Consider the following 14,389-nt stretch of genomic DNA (forward strand, 5'->3'; position numbering starts at 1 on the left):
TAGCATCAATATCACTATCCCGCAAAGAACTGATTTACCTGAACGCAAATGCGCACTGAGAAACTGTGATTGCACCCCCTGTATAAAATAGTGGCGTTTTTTCATGATTAAACATTGTTGGAAGTGGTGCCGTGTGCGTGTGTGTGTTCCCTCTTCGTCCACCATCGTTATCACGCCTACACTTCACATCATTAGAGGTAGTTTGCACGGATCATGTTGAACGCTGAATGAGAAATGCATACTGCACATAGCTAGAATTGATATATATATATATATATATATATATATATATATATATATATATATATATATATATATATATATATATATATATATATATATATATATATATGTAAGCATGAAGAAAGGAGGTTAACCGAGGGGCCCGATTTTTATTAGCCATAAAAAAGAAGTCATAAGAAGCCAACAAACACTGACACCAAGGACAATATAGGTGAAATTACTTCTGCTTAATAAATGAAATGAAGAAACGATAAATTATTGGAAATTAAAGTGGATGAAAAAAATTACCGACGATTACGTTACTTCCTAATGCGAAATTTGAGCGCAGCAAATAAGCTGTTTCACCTTTTCGATAGATTGAGGCAAAGAAATCGAGCAACACATGTATGCGCTATCACAGAATTTTTTTTTATTTTTCACACGTATTCCTTTAACAAAGACTCCATTAACAGTTCTTGACAGTCATGAAGGAAGCTTTGTGGTCGGAGAAATAGACTGATATATGTTCGACTTGGTACACCAATGCTTGATTCTCAAAGACGAGATCTATACAAGTGCCTCGCGAGGTTGTCACAGCCGTGGGACGCGTTACGAGCGAGAGGAACGGGATGTTCTCCCGCATAAGTGTTAGGAAATTGCTGTTTGTCTTTATGTCAACATTAAAGTCCCCCACTACTAACATCGGTGTGGATCGATGGACGGTTAATGCGAGTTGCAGGAAGTGCACGACGTCTTTCGTGAGTGCGGTAGCGGACTCACGAAAGCGGTATCAGTCGGTCGCTGCTAGCGCTGGGGGGATGAAAGGGGGGCGGAGCTGGTTGCGAGGCCGACGACAACGCGAAACCCAGGAACGGACGCCAAAGAGCCATTTGTGTAGCCAGCCCTCCTCCACAGTCTCTCCTCCTCCCTTCCATCATCCTCCCTCGCCCGGAGAGCCGACAGCGCGCATGCGCGGCGGCGGAGCAGCGGCGCATGCGCGGCGGCGGAGCGTGGCGGCGGAGGCGAGCTGGTTACGAGGCCGACGACAACGCCGACAACGCCGACGCCGACGACGACGCCGACGACGACGCGAAACCCAGGAACGGACGCCAAAGAGCTGCGCTCTAAAAACAACTTGCCGCAGGTGGGAACCGAACCCACAACCTTCGCGAAGGTTGTGGCTCGCTGTTCGCTGGCTCAAAACGCCAGGGGGCAATATATATATAGTATAGAGTTATGCACATGCAATGATTCACCAGGATGACATCAGTTTCGAGATATTATTTTCGGAAACTACGGGTCAAAATACATCGGCGCTACAGTTAATTTTGTGCTTCAATGCATGAAAGGGCATTTTCTTATTTTGACAGTGCATGCCGATATTTTGACAGTGCAGTGTACGCTTGCTAGTAATTCACTAATTCCACGAAATCTGCTCGAAAGACCTCTTTTTCAGACATGCGTCGCTTAGGATGCGAGCGCAGAATGTTTTCTTCGCGGTCTTACGTATCGTGTAGTTAAGAAATTTGATGCGCACTTCCAAAACGTTGCTTCCGGGGAACGACGCGTTTATTCGGCCTCTAAACGATGAAGTTATCTGTGCACATTTATCACAGATTGACACACTTGCTACGCGAATCCGCTCGTGGAAAAAACAAAAACGATAAACAACTGTATACCTTCATGAAAGCAAACGCTGACACCCTGATTTTGTACTTCGTGGAACACTCAGACAAATGAATGCAAAGCTTGCTTGATCGCTTTATTGGGAGATTTACTTCTCTATGAACCTTCTGGTTTTGAAGCAACTCAGGGACTCGGGAGAGCTCCAAAATTTGACGCCTGCAATCGCTGAGCGGGCGCCTAAAGTAAATGCTCGAGTGTTTGGGATCCCACAGCAATGACGATGCGGGCGCTCTCGAAATGAAATTGAACTCGGAGTTCCGAGCTTAGCTGTATACCGCCATAGCCACGAATCCGCCGCATAGTAGAAGTGCAAATCTTCCCTCGCCAGTATCCGCACCCAAGTACTTCGTTATTTGCACCATGGTCACGTAGAGTGCCGTAAACGCAATAAACATATTGAGGCGAGACCATGCATCATTAGGGTGAGCATGAAATTCTCTCTTCATACTAGCAGTGCGGCCAAAGTGTCAAAATGATACACGTTAAAGGGACGGGCTCATATCAGCGGCACACATCAGCCTTGCACAGATAGACGCCGCGTGCACATGCATCGTTTCAAACATAACAACCTTATACATATTCGATTAGTTCATCCGATCATTCGGCCTTGTTAGTGAAGTAATGGTTACCACTTTGTCTGCTGCCTATTGGCAACGCACCTTAAACGGTGCGTGAGCCCGTCAGAATAGATTAAACGCGACCGACGCCTACAGCTCATTGAGTGGGGTGTTTCTACGGTTATTTAGTTGCTGGTCTTGTAGTCGCCAGTCTCTGGAGGTTTTAATATGTACAGATTCTTCGGTTCGGATAGCTTTTAGTATGCTAAAGTTTCAGACCTTAGTTAAGAGAGGCACGAATTAGTTACACGTTACTGAATAAATTACTCACATGGCACGTAACATCAGATCCATGACCTAACTTATTTTGAAAAAAAAAAGCCTTCATAAATGCTTATTGCGTTTAATACCTGAAATTACCTTCAAAATAGGGAACAACTCATTAGCTTTTATTTACAATAATTGCGCTCCAGGTATGGGTGTAAAAGTTGCCCCGGCTTTTCCGAAATATTTGTCGGGAAGCACGGAATAATTCAAGCTTATTCTTGTCGATGAAGGAAGGTCAAATGAAATGAACTACAGATGACGGTCTATGTATGAATACGTTCACACCGTTTACTAGAAGGCGATGGCATTTCAAGGGAAGGCCTTTTTGGGAGCGTTTCCTGTGTTTTAAGTTTTAGGAGCAGTTTGTGGGAACTTAGTATGCGTTGGTTACGTGTTAAGATTAGTAATGTACGGTATCGCCATGGCTAGACCAACCTGCAGTATCTCAGCAAAGTCAAACGTACAGAAGTGCGGCCAAGGGACAGACATACATGGATTTCGTTCGGCCAAACAGTTTCGGCTGCGCATTACAACACGGTAAAAGAGTTCACCTGGCGTCAATTTAGGTGCATCGAAGGAATTATATGATACTTTGAGAAATCTAGCTCTAGTAGTTCAGCAGTGAGAACGCCAATGTCAGAGAGAACACCATCGGAAAACGATAGCGTGAACGCTTCCTAGTAAATCGAGACACAAGGGAAGGAAATAAGGCATGTTGCTCTGAATAGTTTTAACAAGACGAACAACAATGAAAGATGGCGACACATCCGAGATGATTGGTAAGCGACACAGTATTTCACCCATATTCTTGTGCTTGTTTTATCGTGATATGATTTTGTCTACTGCAAAGACTACGTCATCGGCTTTGTGTTCCCCCGTAAGGAATGATGACGAATTTGCCCAGCGTTTAGTGGAAGAAGTTTTGGGGGGCGTTTCGGCGTCATAATTACAACAAAAGCGAAGCCATGCTTACTGAGGCCATCGCAAGAATGGTATGCCTTCGTCAATACAGGGTATTAGATATCGGAGAGAAAAGGAAATTAACTACTCAGCACAGTCATTTGTGTCGACAGTGCAAGAGCTAAAAAGAAATTACAATTTCCTCGCTACATTGAAAGCGAATAATATCGAAATAACAGGCTAGCAACACATAACACTTGGCGCACTCGCCATTCTATTAGCACAGGAGGCCTTTCGCACAGAGGCATAACTATATCGTGGATGCCAGCGGAAACATGCGTGGAGAGATTAGGTGATCTGGGTGACCCTGCTTTCGAAGCCAGCTTTGTCTGAATCGAGATGAATGAGGAAATTGCCGCGACTGTAATTGCTGTCATGTTTCTGTCGTGGGAAGTGGGATGCTTTCATACCGTGACAACTAATGTGTGTCGAGATGATGTTCAGATGAATGGACTGTGGAGATGCAGCAAACTTCTTGACTGTAAAAATATTACACAAACTGCATCAACTATTGTACGTGGCACGAATTTCGGCACAAGGGCTGGTTCCACGTGGTTCATTTCAACTCTCTTTCATGCAGAATCTAAATCGGGTACGTTCTATTTCTTCCCGCATTATATGCCCAGGAAAAACTGCTAAATAAGAAACTATTTTGCTGCTGAAGTTCTGTAGCTTTTTTTCCCATTTCAGTATACTTGAAATCTAAGAATTAGGCAGGGCTAACCACTCCCTGGATAATTATGTTCAAAGTAAAAAAAAAATCGCTGATTCATGTTCTAAAGCACAAAAAAGCGGAATATACGCAGTAAGAACATACCATAAAACGCTCATAATTCAGTGGTTTTAGACTCAGCCAACTAGTACAGGCGCTTCATTTTTACGTTAAACAATAAGGAATGTCACATTTCTTTTTGAGATGAATGAGTGTTAATTTTACGTTGCTGTACTCTGACCACAGATATGTTGACAACAAATATTAAGCCAGCATCACCAAGGCCTTTATTCAGGTCCTGAAGATCAACCCTTAAGTGGATGCAGACTATATCCAGAAAGAGAGATACCAATCAATTGCAAGAAGTGTAATGGCTTCATTACTCTGGATCATATGCTTTGGCAGTGTCTTGTGTCTTTCACGGACTTTGACAAGGAAAGAGGCTGGTGACAAGGAGTCCTTCACAGTGGAGTTCTTTTAGATTAAGTACCGGCCGTCGAGAGACCCACAATATGGCGGTAAGGTTAAGCGTTACTTTCCCGACGTGGGAGCCACCTGCGTCAACCTAAGGGTTGATCTTCAGGACCTGAATAAAGTTCATCATACCATACCATCTCCACAGCCTCTGAATGATTTACGAAACCTTTGCGATTGTAGATGGCAGCAGTATGTGGTCGCTTGTGTTAACCACTACATTTTACCGATTGACATTATGGCTATAAGGACACTTTTTTTTGGAGCTGTGGCTAAGGTTCCCTTAGACATGGCAGCTTCGATGGAATGAACAATCTTATAAGGGGCGTCAAGAAACCGTTCTTCAACGAAAGAACAGATGAAGGACACGGCCTATGTGAGTGAACGTATTGGTGGAACAAGATAGATATCTAAAATATGAAGGTAGAATCAGGCGGTCTTACGCATCCGGATGCACTATCTGTCTCTTCAGGAATGACAAAAATAGAATTTGCGAAAGTTATATCCTTGTTTCAACGTTTAGAAACTGGTGAATCCGTTTTGGTGAAATTCCGCAAAGTGCAAGAAATTTTACTTACTCCCAGCATGAAATGAAAAATTGTTGTTCACCTCAATTTGACATGAAGTCACTGGTTTCGCACGGCCTTCCTTTGACATTTGGGTATTATTCATGAAATGCACGAGACTGCAACGCGTACTTTCTGGAAAATGCGTATTAGTCTCCTTTGTAGCTTCGGGCTACAGTCGCATGGGTGCCAATTTTCCCGTTTATGAAACTTCTTTCACATTCCGGGCTTCTGCAGAACTGGGTCTGCATTAGTAAAAAACTTTTACGACACAACTATCCGTAAGAAAGAATTTCAACCAATATTGATGATGGACAACGCGGTCAGCCTGATACGCAACGGAGGGGTGCAAACAACCTGAAAGAGCACTAACCAATAAAAGTCTATCTGAATTATGTCTGATTTGCCATGTCCTATGGAGCTGTGCACTCAGTTCTTGATTAATTCGCCCAGTCTTTACTACCTGCTGTGCTCCGGCTTAGCTCGGGTGGCACAGTGACCGCCTCGGAAACGCGTTGGCCCCGGGTTCTACCCCGGAGCCGAACACATTTTTTTTCAACTGAGTAGTTTTCTCTCGGAGACATCAGTAAAGATTTTTACTGCACATTTATGCTACAGTTAAATGAAGGACAATATTTTTTTCTTTCATGAAAACGTAGGTCATCTATGCACTTGCTCAAACAAAAGCTGAGCTTGCGCTATCACTTGGCGTTAGCTATGTTCAAGAACCATTGTCGACATGCCACTACGCTCCCAATACGCACGTTTTGCAAACTTTCGCACAATCTACAGACACTGCTTACGGCACGGCACGTCTTCGTCTTAAGGCCCGCAAAACCTGATAGGACCGCGAAAATACGGTGTCGGATACGCCGTGTGATGAGTCTGAAAGGCGTTGTAACATTAAACCGTTGTAATAAACGGTTTAATGTAATAAACCCGTTGTAAGCGTGCTGAAGCTGCCAGAAAATTGCAAACAATGTTTGACTGAGTGCCACTAGGATACGTTAGCAGCCATAAGCCTAACTCCTGTGAAGCCCACACCTTGTAAATATTTCAAAACTTAAAGAAACAGCACAAGTTTTACACGAGTAAATGCGGTAACCCAGCAGGGTGAGTCTGTATAACGCAGATGATGCTATATCGGTGGTAAAGAACCAAGCTTAACTTCCGCCTTTTCCCGCGATGCGGACGTCGTACATTGCACGTAATACTGCGTTTGACTAGGCCGGAGCAGCAATTCTTTATGCCGCTGAGGATGCCGAGATATGTCGGCATAACTAACAACGCGAACACCGTGAGGTGGGGCAGCATTGGTCGCCTTCGTTCGGTTCTTTCTTTCTTTTTTTCTCTGGGAGGAGAGGGGAGAGAAGGTTAAGCGCACGGCACGCAGGGGCGAAGCAAGAATTACACAAGAACACGATTCGACCAACCGGCGAGAAAAAAGACGCGCGGCGGGTGGCATTCGAGAGACGTTACGAGTGCGGCGGAAGCGCAGAAAGAGAAATTGAGCAGCTCTTCCGATCTAGGAGGGATACCTGCGCGCAGCTTTCCGAATAATGTTGCACTGCGGCTCTTCGTTTTCTCCCGCGTTGCCGTTACACTTCCCCCACGCCGCATGTCGTTTAACTCGAATTCTAGGATCGAGATAAGCGGGGGAACTGTGCGCGCGTCGTGTTCCGTTTGCCTATGCTCTCGCGCTTTTGCGTTGAGGAAGCGCCGCTCTGGGATGGTCGCGGCAGGGACCCTCCTCCTCGCCGCTTCATCTCTGATCAAAACCAAAAGGGAGGCCAGACATCGGAAGCTATGAGCTTCAAGAGAGGGGTATACCTGCCCGGAGTTGCGGCACACCTCCCTCTTGTCACGTGGGCAGAAGCGAACACCGGTGCAGGGGGAGGGGGGGGGGGGGAGTCCGTGTCGGTTGGGTATAAAAGCGCGTCTGCTTCCGTGCAGAAGACGCACATCTTCCAAAGTCTCTTGCTCGCTTGTGCTCTGAACAACCGGACAGCCTTCGCCATGAACTCCCTGGTAAGCATCTGCACTCCCACTCTTGGAAGGGCCTAACGCTGCGTTCGGCTTCGAGGAGTTCTTGATTTCATCGGCGGCCGAAGTTTATTTTACTAGCACTGGAGCTCGCGGCTTCGGTCGCTAAATGTCGTGCACTTTTGAGATCAGACTCAGAGTTCGAAGAAGATTACCCCAATGGGCATTAACTTTTACGAAGGTTCCGAGTTAGGACACAAATACGGTCACTGCCTGGATCCCAGAAGGAAAGTTTGTGATCTGTTGGTGCTTCAGTTCCCGTAAAATCTTGTTTGTGTACATAGGGTTCTGGAATCGTATTTCGAGCTAATTCCTACACAAGACAGCTGCGACACCAAATCAGCCAGCCGCGTACATATTACACTGCAATGGCACAAGTAGGCTCCCAGCCACATTATTTATTTAATGATCAATGTAAACGCGTATAGCTAATTCGAATTTTCAAAACAGCCACATTGCGATAGCTCGAACTTGCGTGTAAAGCGCTCCGTGTATTACAACTTAGTTAACATGAGTGCTATGGATTGGTCGTTTGCAAGGCGGGACATGGCGCTGGAATGTTGGCACTTATCTCTAGCGTCTGATGGAGTTTGCTAGCAAAGGGCGAGATTATGGCCACTGGCTAAAGTAGTATAGTTTATGAACTTTCAAAATATTTATCTTAAACTTGGGGATCACGTGACGTTAGCTGCGGCCATCCAGCTTGCAGAAAGCACTCGCAGAAAGATGAGTGTTGGATGGAAACAAACAAAATGAAGACACATAACTGCCAGGCACAAGATTCTTCCCGCTTTTCATTATAAATGAAACGTTGAAGGCAGTCAAGAAAAACGAACTAATTTTCTGGAGCTCTGAACACAAATTCTTGATAGTGATGTTTCCTAAAATGCCGTCAGCAGCAGCAGCATGATTCGCCGCCTATGAATGAGACAGCACAAAACCAAGGAAATATCTTTCTTCAGGGTCAATGGACTCAGCTTATCCTATTATGTCTCACTCAGGCGTTACAGATGGTTTCGGTTCTCTGCAACATCATCGCTTGGAATTCTGTAATATTAAATAAGTAATCGCATACTATCCATTATGCAGAGTGCTCGAACACTTCCTTCATAGCATAGGCGTAACACATGCTTCGGGGCCGACCTGAAGTGGTGGTTACATTCTAATGTATATTTTAACTGCATCCATTACTCCAGGGCCTTTCCGCTCAGGACAGCACCAACAAGGTCTTGTTAGTGTTCCCAATTAAGTATCCATAATACTCAGTCACCGTGAACGACACCGTAAACACCAGCAGAGGCCTCAAATTATTTTTGATCCTGAATGTGTAAGAATGAGCTTGTCATAAATAATTGTGATGTGCAAGTCCTCTTCGAAATATTCAAAAAAGAAAGAAAACGATGACGTGAAATAGCAAGAACCTGGCAGGGCACTACTCTGTTGTCAAGTCCATGTCTTTGTGGATGAATTAAACGTATACAAGGTTCGAGTCAGGCGCACAGTCATAGCTAATCATAGAGTGCGGGGAAATGACTGAGCATCAAGTAGAGGTTCTCGGGCTGCTCCTACACACAAAGACTCAGCGCAGGGATTAAAGTGAATTATGGTAAAATGATGTACAATAAAGTGAATTAGGCAGCATTAAGGCAGACTAAAGTGGATGAAGGTGAACTAAGGTTGATACAAATTAGAGGAAGGTGAATTAGGGTGGATTTAAATAGAGTTTCTATTTAAGGTGATAACTCGGACAAGTCATCATGTTTTCGCCTTCATATCACGTAAGGATACGTATGTGACTGCCTACTCCTGTTCATCTAGAGTGTAAAAAGTACGAATGTTCATGGGGACGCTGCTTCCTATAGAAGGCAGAGTGATGATGGCACAAGTAATGCAATGCAAACGACCAGAAGGTTCAATGCCTTATTCTGATTGGCTATGTACTACAACAGAAGTGAAAGTGAAAGGCTCAGCTTACACACCAGTTGCATTGAAAAGAAAACAATCTGATTCGTACAATAACACGCGTGTAGGGGTAATGAAGCAGGAAAGCATAGAAAACAGCAAAGCAAGCGTCCAGAAAGTACGCCCACGAAGCGTTACAACATGTTCATCACACTATGTGGAGTACAGAGAGAAAATGAGTGAATGAGCGTTCGGTGCTTCCAAATCGTCGCAGGTCTGCAGCATCCTGCTAAGTGTCCTGGTTGCCAGCGCCTTCGGAGGTTTCATTGGAGGCGGCGGCGGTGGACTAGGTGGTGGTCTGGGTGGTGGATACATTGGTGGAGGTGGTCTCGGTGGCTACGGCGGAGGCTACGGCGGAAGCTACGGTGGAGGCTACGGCGGAGGCTACGGCGGAGGTCTCGGAGGCGGCGTCAGTTTCGGAGGTCTGGGTGCCGGTGGCCTCGGTGGAGGCGGCGGTGCCGTTGGTGTCGGAAGCAGTGTCGTCCTGCTCAGCGGTGGCCGGGCGGGTGCCGGCAAGTCCGTGGCTGGACCGGCCTTCCTGGTCCGCACTGTACACCACGTCAATCAGGTCAGCGGCGGCGGAGCCGTCGTGGCCCACTCCGGTATCGGAGGCGTCGGCGGAGGCGCCGGCGTTGGAGGTGCCGGTCTCGGCGGTGGCTTTGGAGGTCTCGGAGGTGGCCTCGGAGGTTACGGAGGTGGCGTCACCTATGGTGGCTATGGTGGTTACGGGGGCTACGGCGCTGGTGGATACGGTGGCTACGGTGGCTACGGCGCTGGTGGCTATGGCGGCAGTGGTGCCGTCGGCAAGGTCGTGGTCGTCAAGCACCACAAATAGGCGTCCACTTCTAGTATCTGCCACATTCTGGTGAGTTACTTGGCAATCTCACTTGGAAACTTGAAAAAAATATATTGAAATGTATGCTTCGGGCAATATGCATGGGTGGGTCCCAAGGCAGGACGGTGCGGCTCAAATATGAAACAGTTGCAGCAGTAAAAAAAATCTCGTTGCTTTCTTGAGACACAATGATTGGTTGAAAAAGATGGTGTAAAAAAGCTCAAAATTTTGCAGATGTACATGCAGCAGGAGCATCTTTCTATCTGTCCAAGTAATTTTTAAACAAACGAAAGTGGAGATTTACCAATCGGGTAGCCTTTTGTACGTGTATTTAGCATTTGATGTGTAGAAGTCACATGACTCATACAGCTACAATCGCGGCGTTTGTGTACATACATATGTGGCTATCACTCGCATTGAACCATGTCGTTTTTGTGGTAAACAATATAGGAGTGATAGGTTCCGACGCCTTTATATAATAAGTTATATCCTGTTTACTGGAAATGTGCACACTATATCGGGATCTCGGATCTTTGTGGAAGATTTTCATAGGTGCACGTGCGAAGCAAAAAAAATTCGCAAACTTATCTGCATGGCATGTTTAAGAGAAATTCATTAAAGTGTCTGCTGCACGCTTGTAACGACAGGTATGAAACCTAATAACAAAACAGAATTTGACCAGTGTTGAATAATTGTTTCAGCTACGGGAAAGTACTCCATAGAAGCGGCCGCTTTTATTCTATATCATATCGTAGTGTGCGTAACACATCTACGAAATTCTGCTTCCACATGTGCGGGAACCACTTCGGTCTGCGCCCAATTGTGTTACGTAAGCTTACCTATATTCCTTTCTCTTTACAGCGTGAAGAATCTTTCAGCGAAAGCCGTACAATGGCAGCCTCTGCGGGAAAACGTTCACAGCTTACACCTGCCATCTAAGTCGAAGCGATGACCTCAACAGTGCAAATTATGTTCGTGACTCGTGTAAATATATGCTGACGACGGCAACGTCTTTCGTCACCAGAAAAAAAAAATGTTTCGCCTTTTTCATTTTCAACGTCAACTTGGATGGAACAAATGAATTTTTCTGTAGGCATCGTTTCGGGACTCTGCCAGACCGCTGCAAAAGATTCTGAGTTAGCAAGTGAACACATGATGTCAGTACGCAAAATACAACAATCCCTGAACCTGCGTGATAAAATAACACATCTAGTCGTTATTTTCTGTTAGTGTTCTTGCTTTCTCGACAATACTGCATTTCTTGCTGTAAAAAAAATTGTTTTCGACTAACTGAATCTCGCCGGAAGCGCTGAGAATTTCGACCAACTTTCGTGAAGATCGACACATTCACATTATATGGGCGCCCGCACACTCCTACTTTCCCGGGAACGAAATAGTGCACAAGCTGGCTCGAGAACTGACGGGCCGAGCAGGTGACACGCAACAAATACTGGGAGCGGAGAGACACCGGATGACCGGCTTTAACGACATCAAGAAACACTATAAATTTGTAATGGCCCATTTCCCCCCGGCACACTCCTCGCTAAGTAGACTGCAAGCGACGGCATGGCGCCTCTTGCAAGCAGATGCATACACGAACCCGGTGGCCTACCCCCGCTGCTGCCCGGAACTTTACAGGGATAGATGTAAAATTCTCCCAAGAAAGGGCGGACCTACAACATATGGTTTGGGCTTGTCCTCGGACACTCACACAGAATAAAATACACAAGACCAGAGAGCAGTGGGAGACAACGTTGCTCAGCTGTGCACTGGAAAGCCAACTTGAGGCAATCCAGCGGGCCGGAGATGCCGCCAGGGCCCAAGGGCTCGAGGCCGTCATCTAGATAGAGAGGCCTAGGCCTCCACTCTCCTGTCCTAAAATAAAGCTTATTCCTCCTACTCTTCTTCCTCTTCCTTCAACAAACTGGAATAGGCCAAATTGTACTCGGAATGCGTTGCAAGTACATCCGAGATGGGGCTGGGTGATAGCGTTACGACAACGTGACAACACCTTAACAGTAAGTTAACAACCAGAACAGTTGTGAAAGAGCAGTCATTGCGAAAAAAAGGTAAGCAATGCTGGCATGACAGTATGACCATGCTCTTAACCGCGACCTATGCCTACACATAATCATGCTTACAGAAGGTCGTATCCAGCTATATAAATTTATATTTATTTTTAGAGGGGCATGTAAAACATGTTACCGCTTTGCAGCATGAAGGCGTCCAAAATGTATGTAACATATGATGCTTCATGGTACCTAAGTGTTGTCTTAAACCCTGACTGTGGCGCTTTGTTGAAACGTCAGAAAGCGTAGGAAACGACACGCATTGTGTGGCGTTGGGTTGCACAGACATGCCTGCAGTTACAGAACAAGGCGCAGTACCACACATTTATGTGTTTTTTTTGTTGGCCATTTCCCTTGCGGCACGAGTGCGGCGCGGATGCGCATCGGAAGTACGCATAATTACTATAATAATAATAATAATAATAATAATAATAATAATAATAATAATAATAATAATAATAATAATAATAATAATAATAATAATAATAACTTCTTTATTTCCATCAGTGATGGAGGAGACTGCGGGTAAAAGTCGCTTTGGGCAAGCGACTTGACTAGAGCCCGCAGCCTCCTTTACAAGGCAAACAGCGAGTGAATAGGAATCGCAATAGAAAGCACTCATCGCGCAGCCTGTTTAATTTTATTTTTTCTCAAATCGCTAGGAAGTCACAATTAACCTCTAATGTCGAGTTTTGTAGCCGACTTCGCTACGACAATAATGGTCATGGCTAAATACATTTAAAAACACTCACTTAACATAAATTTCCGTCACAAAGATTGTTTGGCTAAACTTATTATTCAACTTTTCTTGCGTAAACGTTCAACCCAACAAATTTCGCGAACGCGATGCCTTCCTTCAGTAAACTTATTCTAAGCAGAGTTCTCTTATAGAAGCCTAACGTTATGTTACAAATGACGTTCTATGCCATGTGCCAAATAGGAGTGATGATGTTTTTCAATCTATATCTAATGAACACTTCGTGTCCATTGGTGTGTATCGGACAATCGAAAAGTTGTAGGGAGGCTCCTCCACCGCGGTTCGAACAAAACGTGCTTCCGAAGCGATGCCAGCAGCTGGCAAACTTGTGAGCCCGAGCACTTTTGTGTTTCCGAGTACAAAAGTAGAGCGTGCCCTTGTGCACGGTACGTAATAACGTGTGCGACCTACATAAAATATTAGGCCATAAGGTGCTTCGCTATGTACAAGCAGTAACGAAGGCATTTTATTTCGTTCGTCCCTAATTTTCACCTGCGCGATCCACAAACCTTGCACTTGTCAACCAAATTCCCGCGCCCACACACCAAACTCGAAAGCACGCAGGCGGCCGCGTTTCGAATGCTACAAACGGACTCGTATCCGTCACGAGGCCTACTAAACCACTACAACTAAGAAATCCCGGCAAATTGCCCAGACTGCCCAGAACTTTATCGCTCGCACTCTTGCACATGCTATGGCAATCTACCGCGTTACCAAAGGGCCCTCTCTCTGGTGAGCCCGAATGGGAAGAAGCCCTCAAAAGCCCGGACCTCAAACTCCAACTCAAGGCCGTCCAGAGGGCCCAAGAACTGGCGGAGCGTCACCACGTTCCCGTCCCGACTTGGGCGTCGCCTATGGTTTCGGCCGGACGAGTTCCCCGCGTTGGATCTCCAATGGCTTGAAACTTCTCAGGACTTCATTAAAGTTCTTGACTGACTGTCAGAAATATGAAAGCCCTCATGGCAAACGTACGTCTACCGTATGTGTGGAGGGGAGGGGGTAGTAGAAGTGTGTCCTCTGCAGTTCTGTATATTTCAGACTTGACCTTCACAGACATACAGGAGGCTATCATGAACGGCCTCACAACCCGTACGATGGAGACTATTCATAACCACTAGTGCATAAAATGCATTTAATAAAGCAGCAATGGTTAAATACAACAATGTTCGTTAAATGTTAAATGCAATTAAAAGCAGCAATGGTTCGATAAAGCAGCAAC

The 14,389-nt window shown here is 45.5% G+C and overlaps 2 protein-coding genes across 5 annotated transcripts in view; one reads left to right on the top strand and one right to left on the bottom strand.

Annotated features, from left to right (window-relative positions):
- LOC139051035 (b(0,+)-type amino acid transporter 1-like) overlaps positions 1 to 14,389 on the bottom strand; it is a 228,778-nt gene that overhangs the window by 27,299 nt on the left and 187,090 nt on the right. Inside the window, exon 1 of one of the 4 annotated variants that reach the window (XM_070528067.1) lies at positions 5,548 to 5,597. The exons of the other annotated variants lie outside the window; for them this stretch is intronic. The gene's annotated coding sequence lies outside the window, so the exon portion shown is untranslated. Of the gene's footprint in view, positions 1 to 5,547; positions 5,598 to 14,389 lie in introns of those variants that run through there. 4 annotated transcript variants of the gene reach the window in all.
- Positions 7,427 to 12,243, top strand: LOC139051036 (uncharacterized). Its single transcript, XM_070528068.1, has 3 exons — positions 7,427 to 7,532; positions 9,724 to 10,374; positions 11,206 to 12,243. Exons 1-2 carry the CDS (start codon positions 7,521 to 7,523, stop codon positions 10,342 to 10,344), a joined length of 633 nt encoding a protein of 210 aa, XP_070384169.1. The 5' UTR covers positions 7,427 to 7,520; the 3' UTR covers positions 10,345 to 10,374; positions 11,206 to 12,243.

This window comes from Dermacentor albipictus, chromosome 10, assembly GCF_038994185.2.
Source record: "Dermacentor albipictus isolate Rhodes 1998 colony chromosome 10, USDA_Dalb.pri_finalv2, whole genome shotgun sequence".
NCBI classification, from domain to species: domain Eukaryota; kingdom Metazoa; phylum Arthropoda; class Arachnida; order Ixodida; family Ixodidae; genus Dermacentor; species Dermacentor albipictus.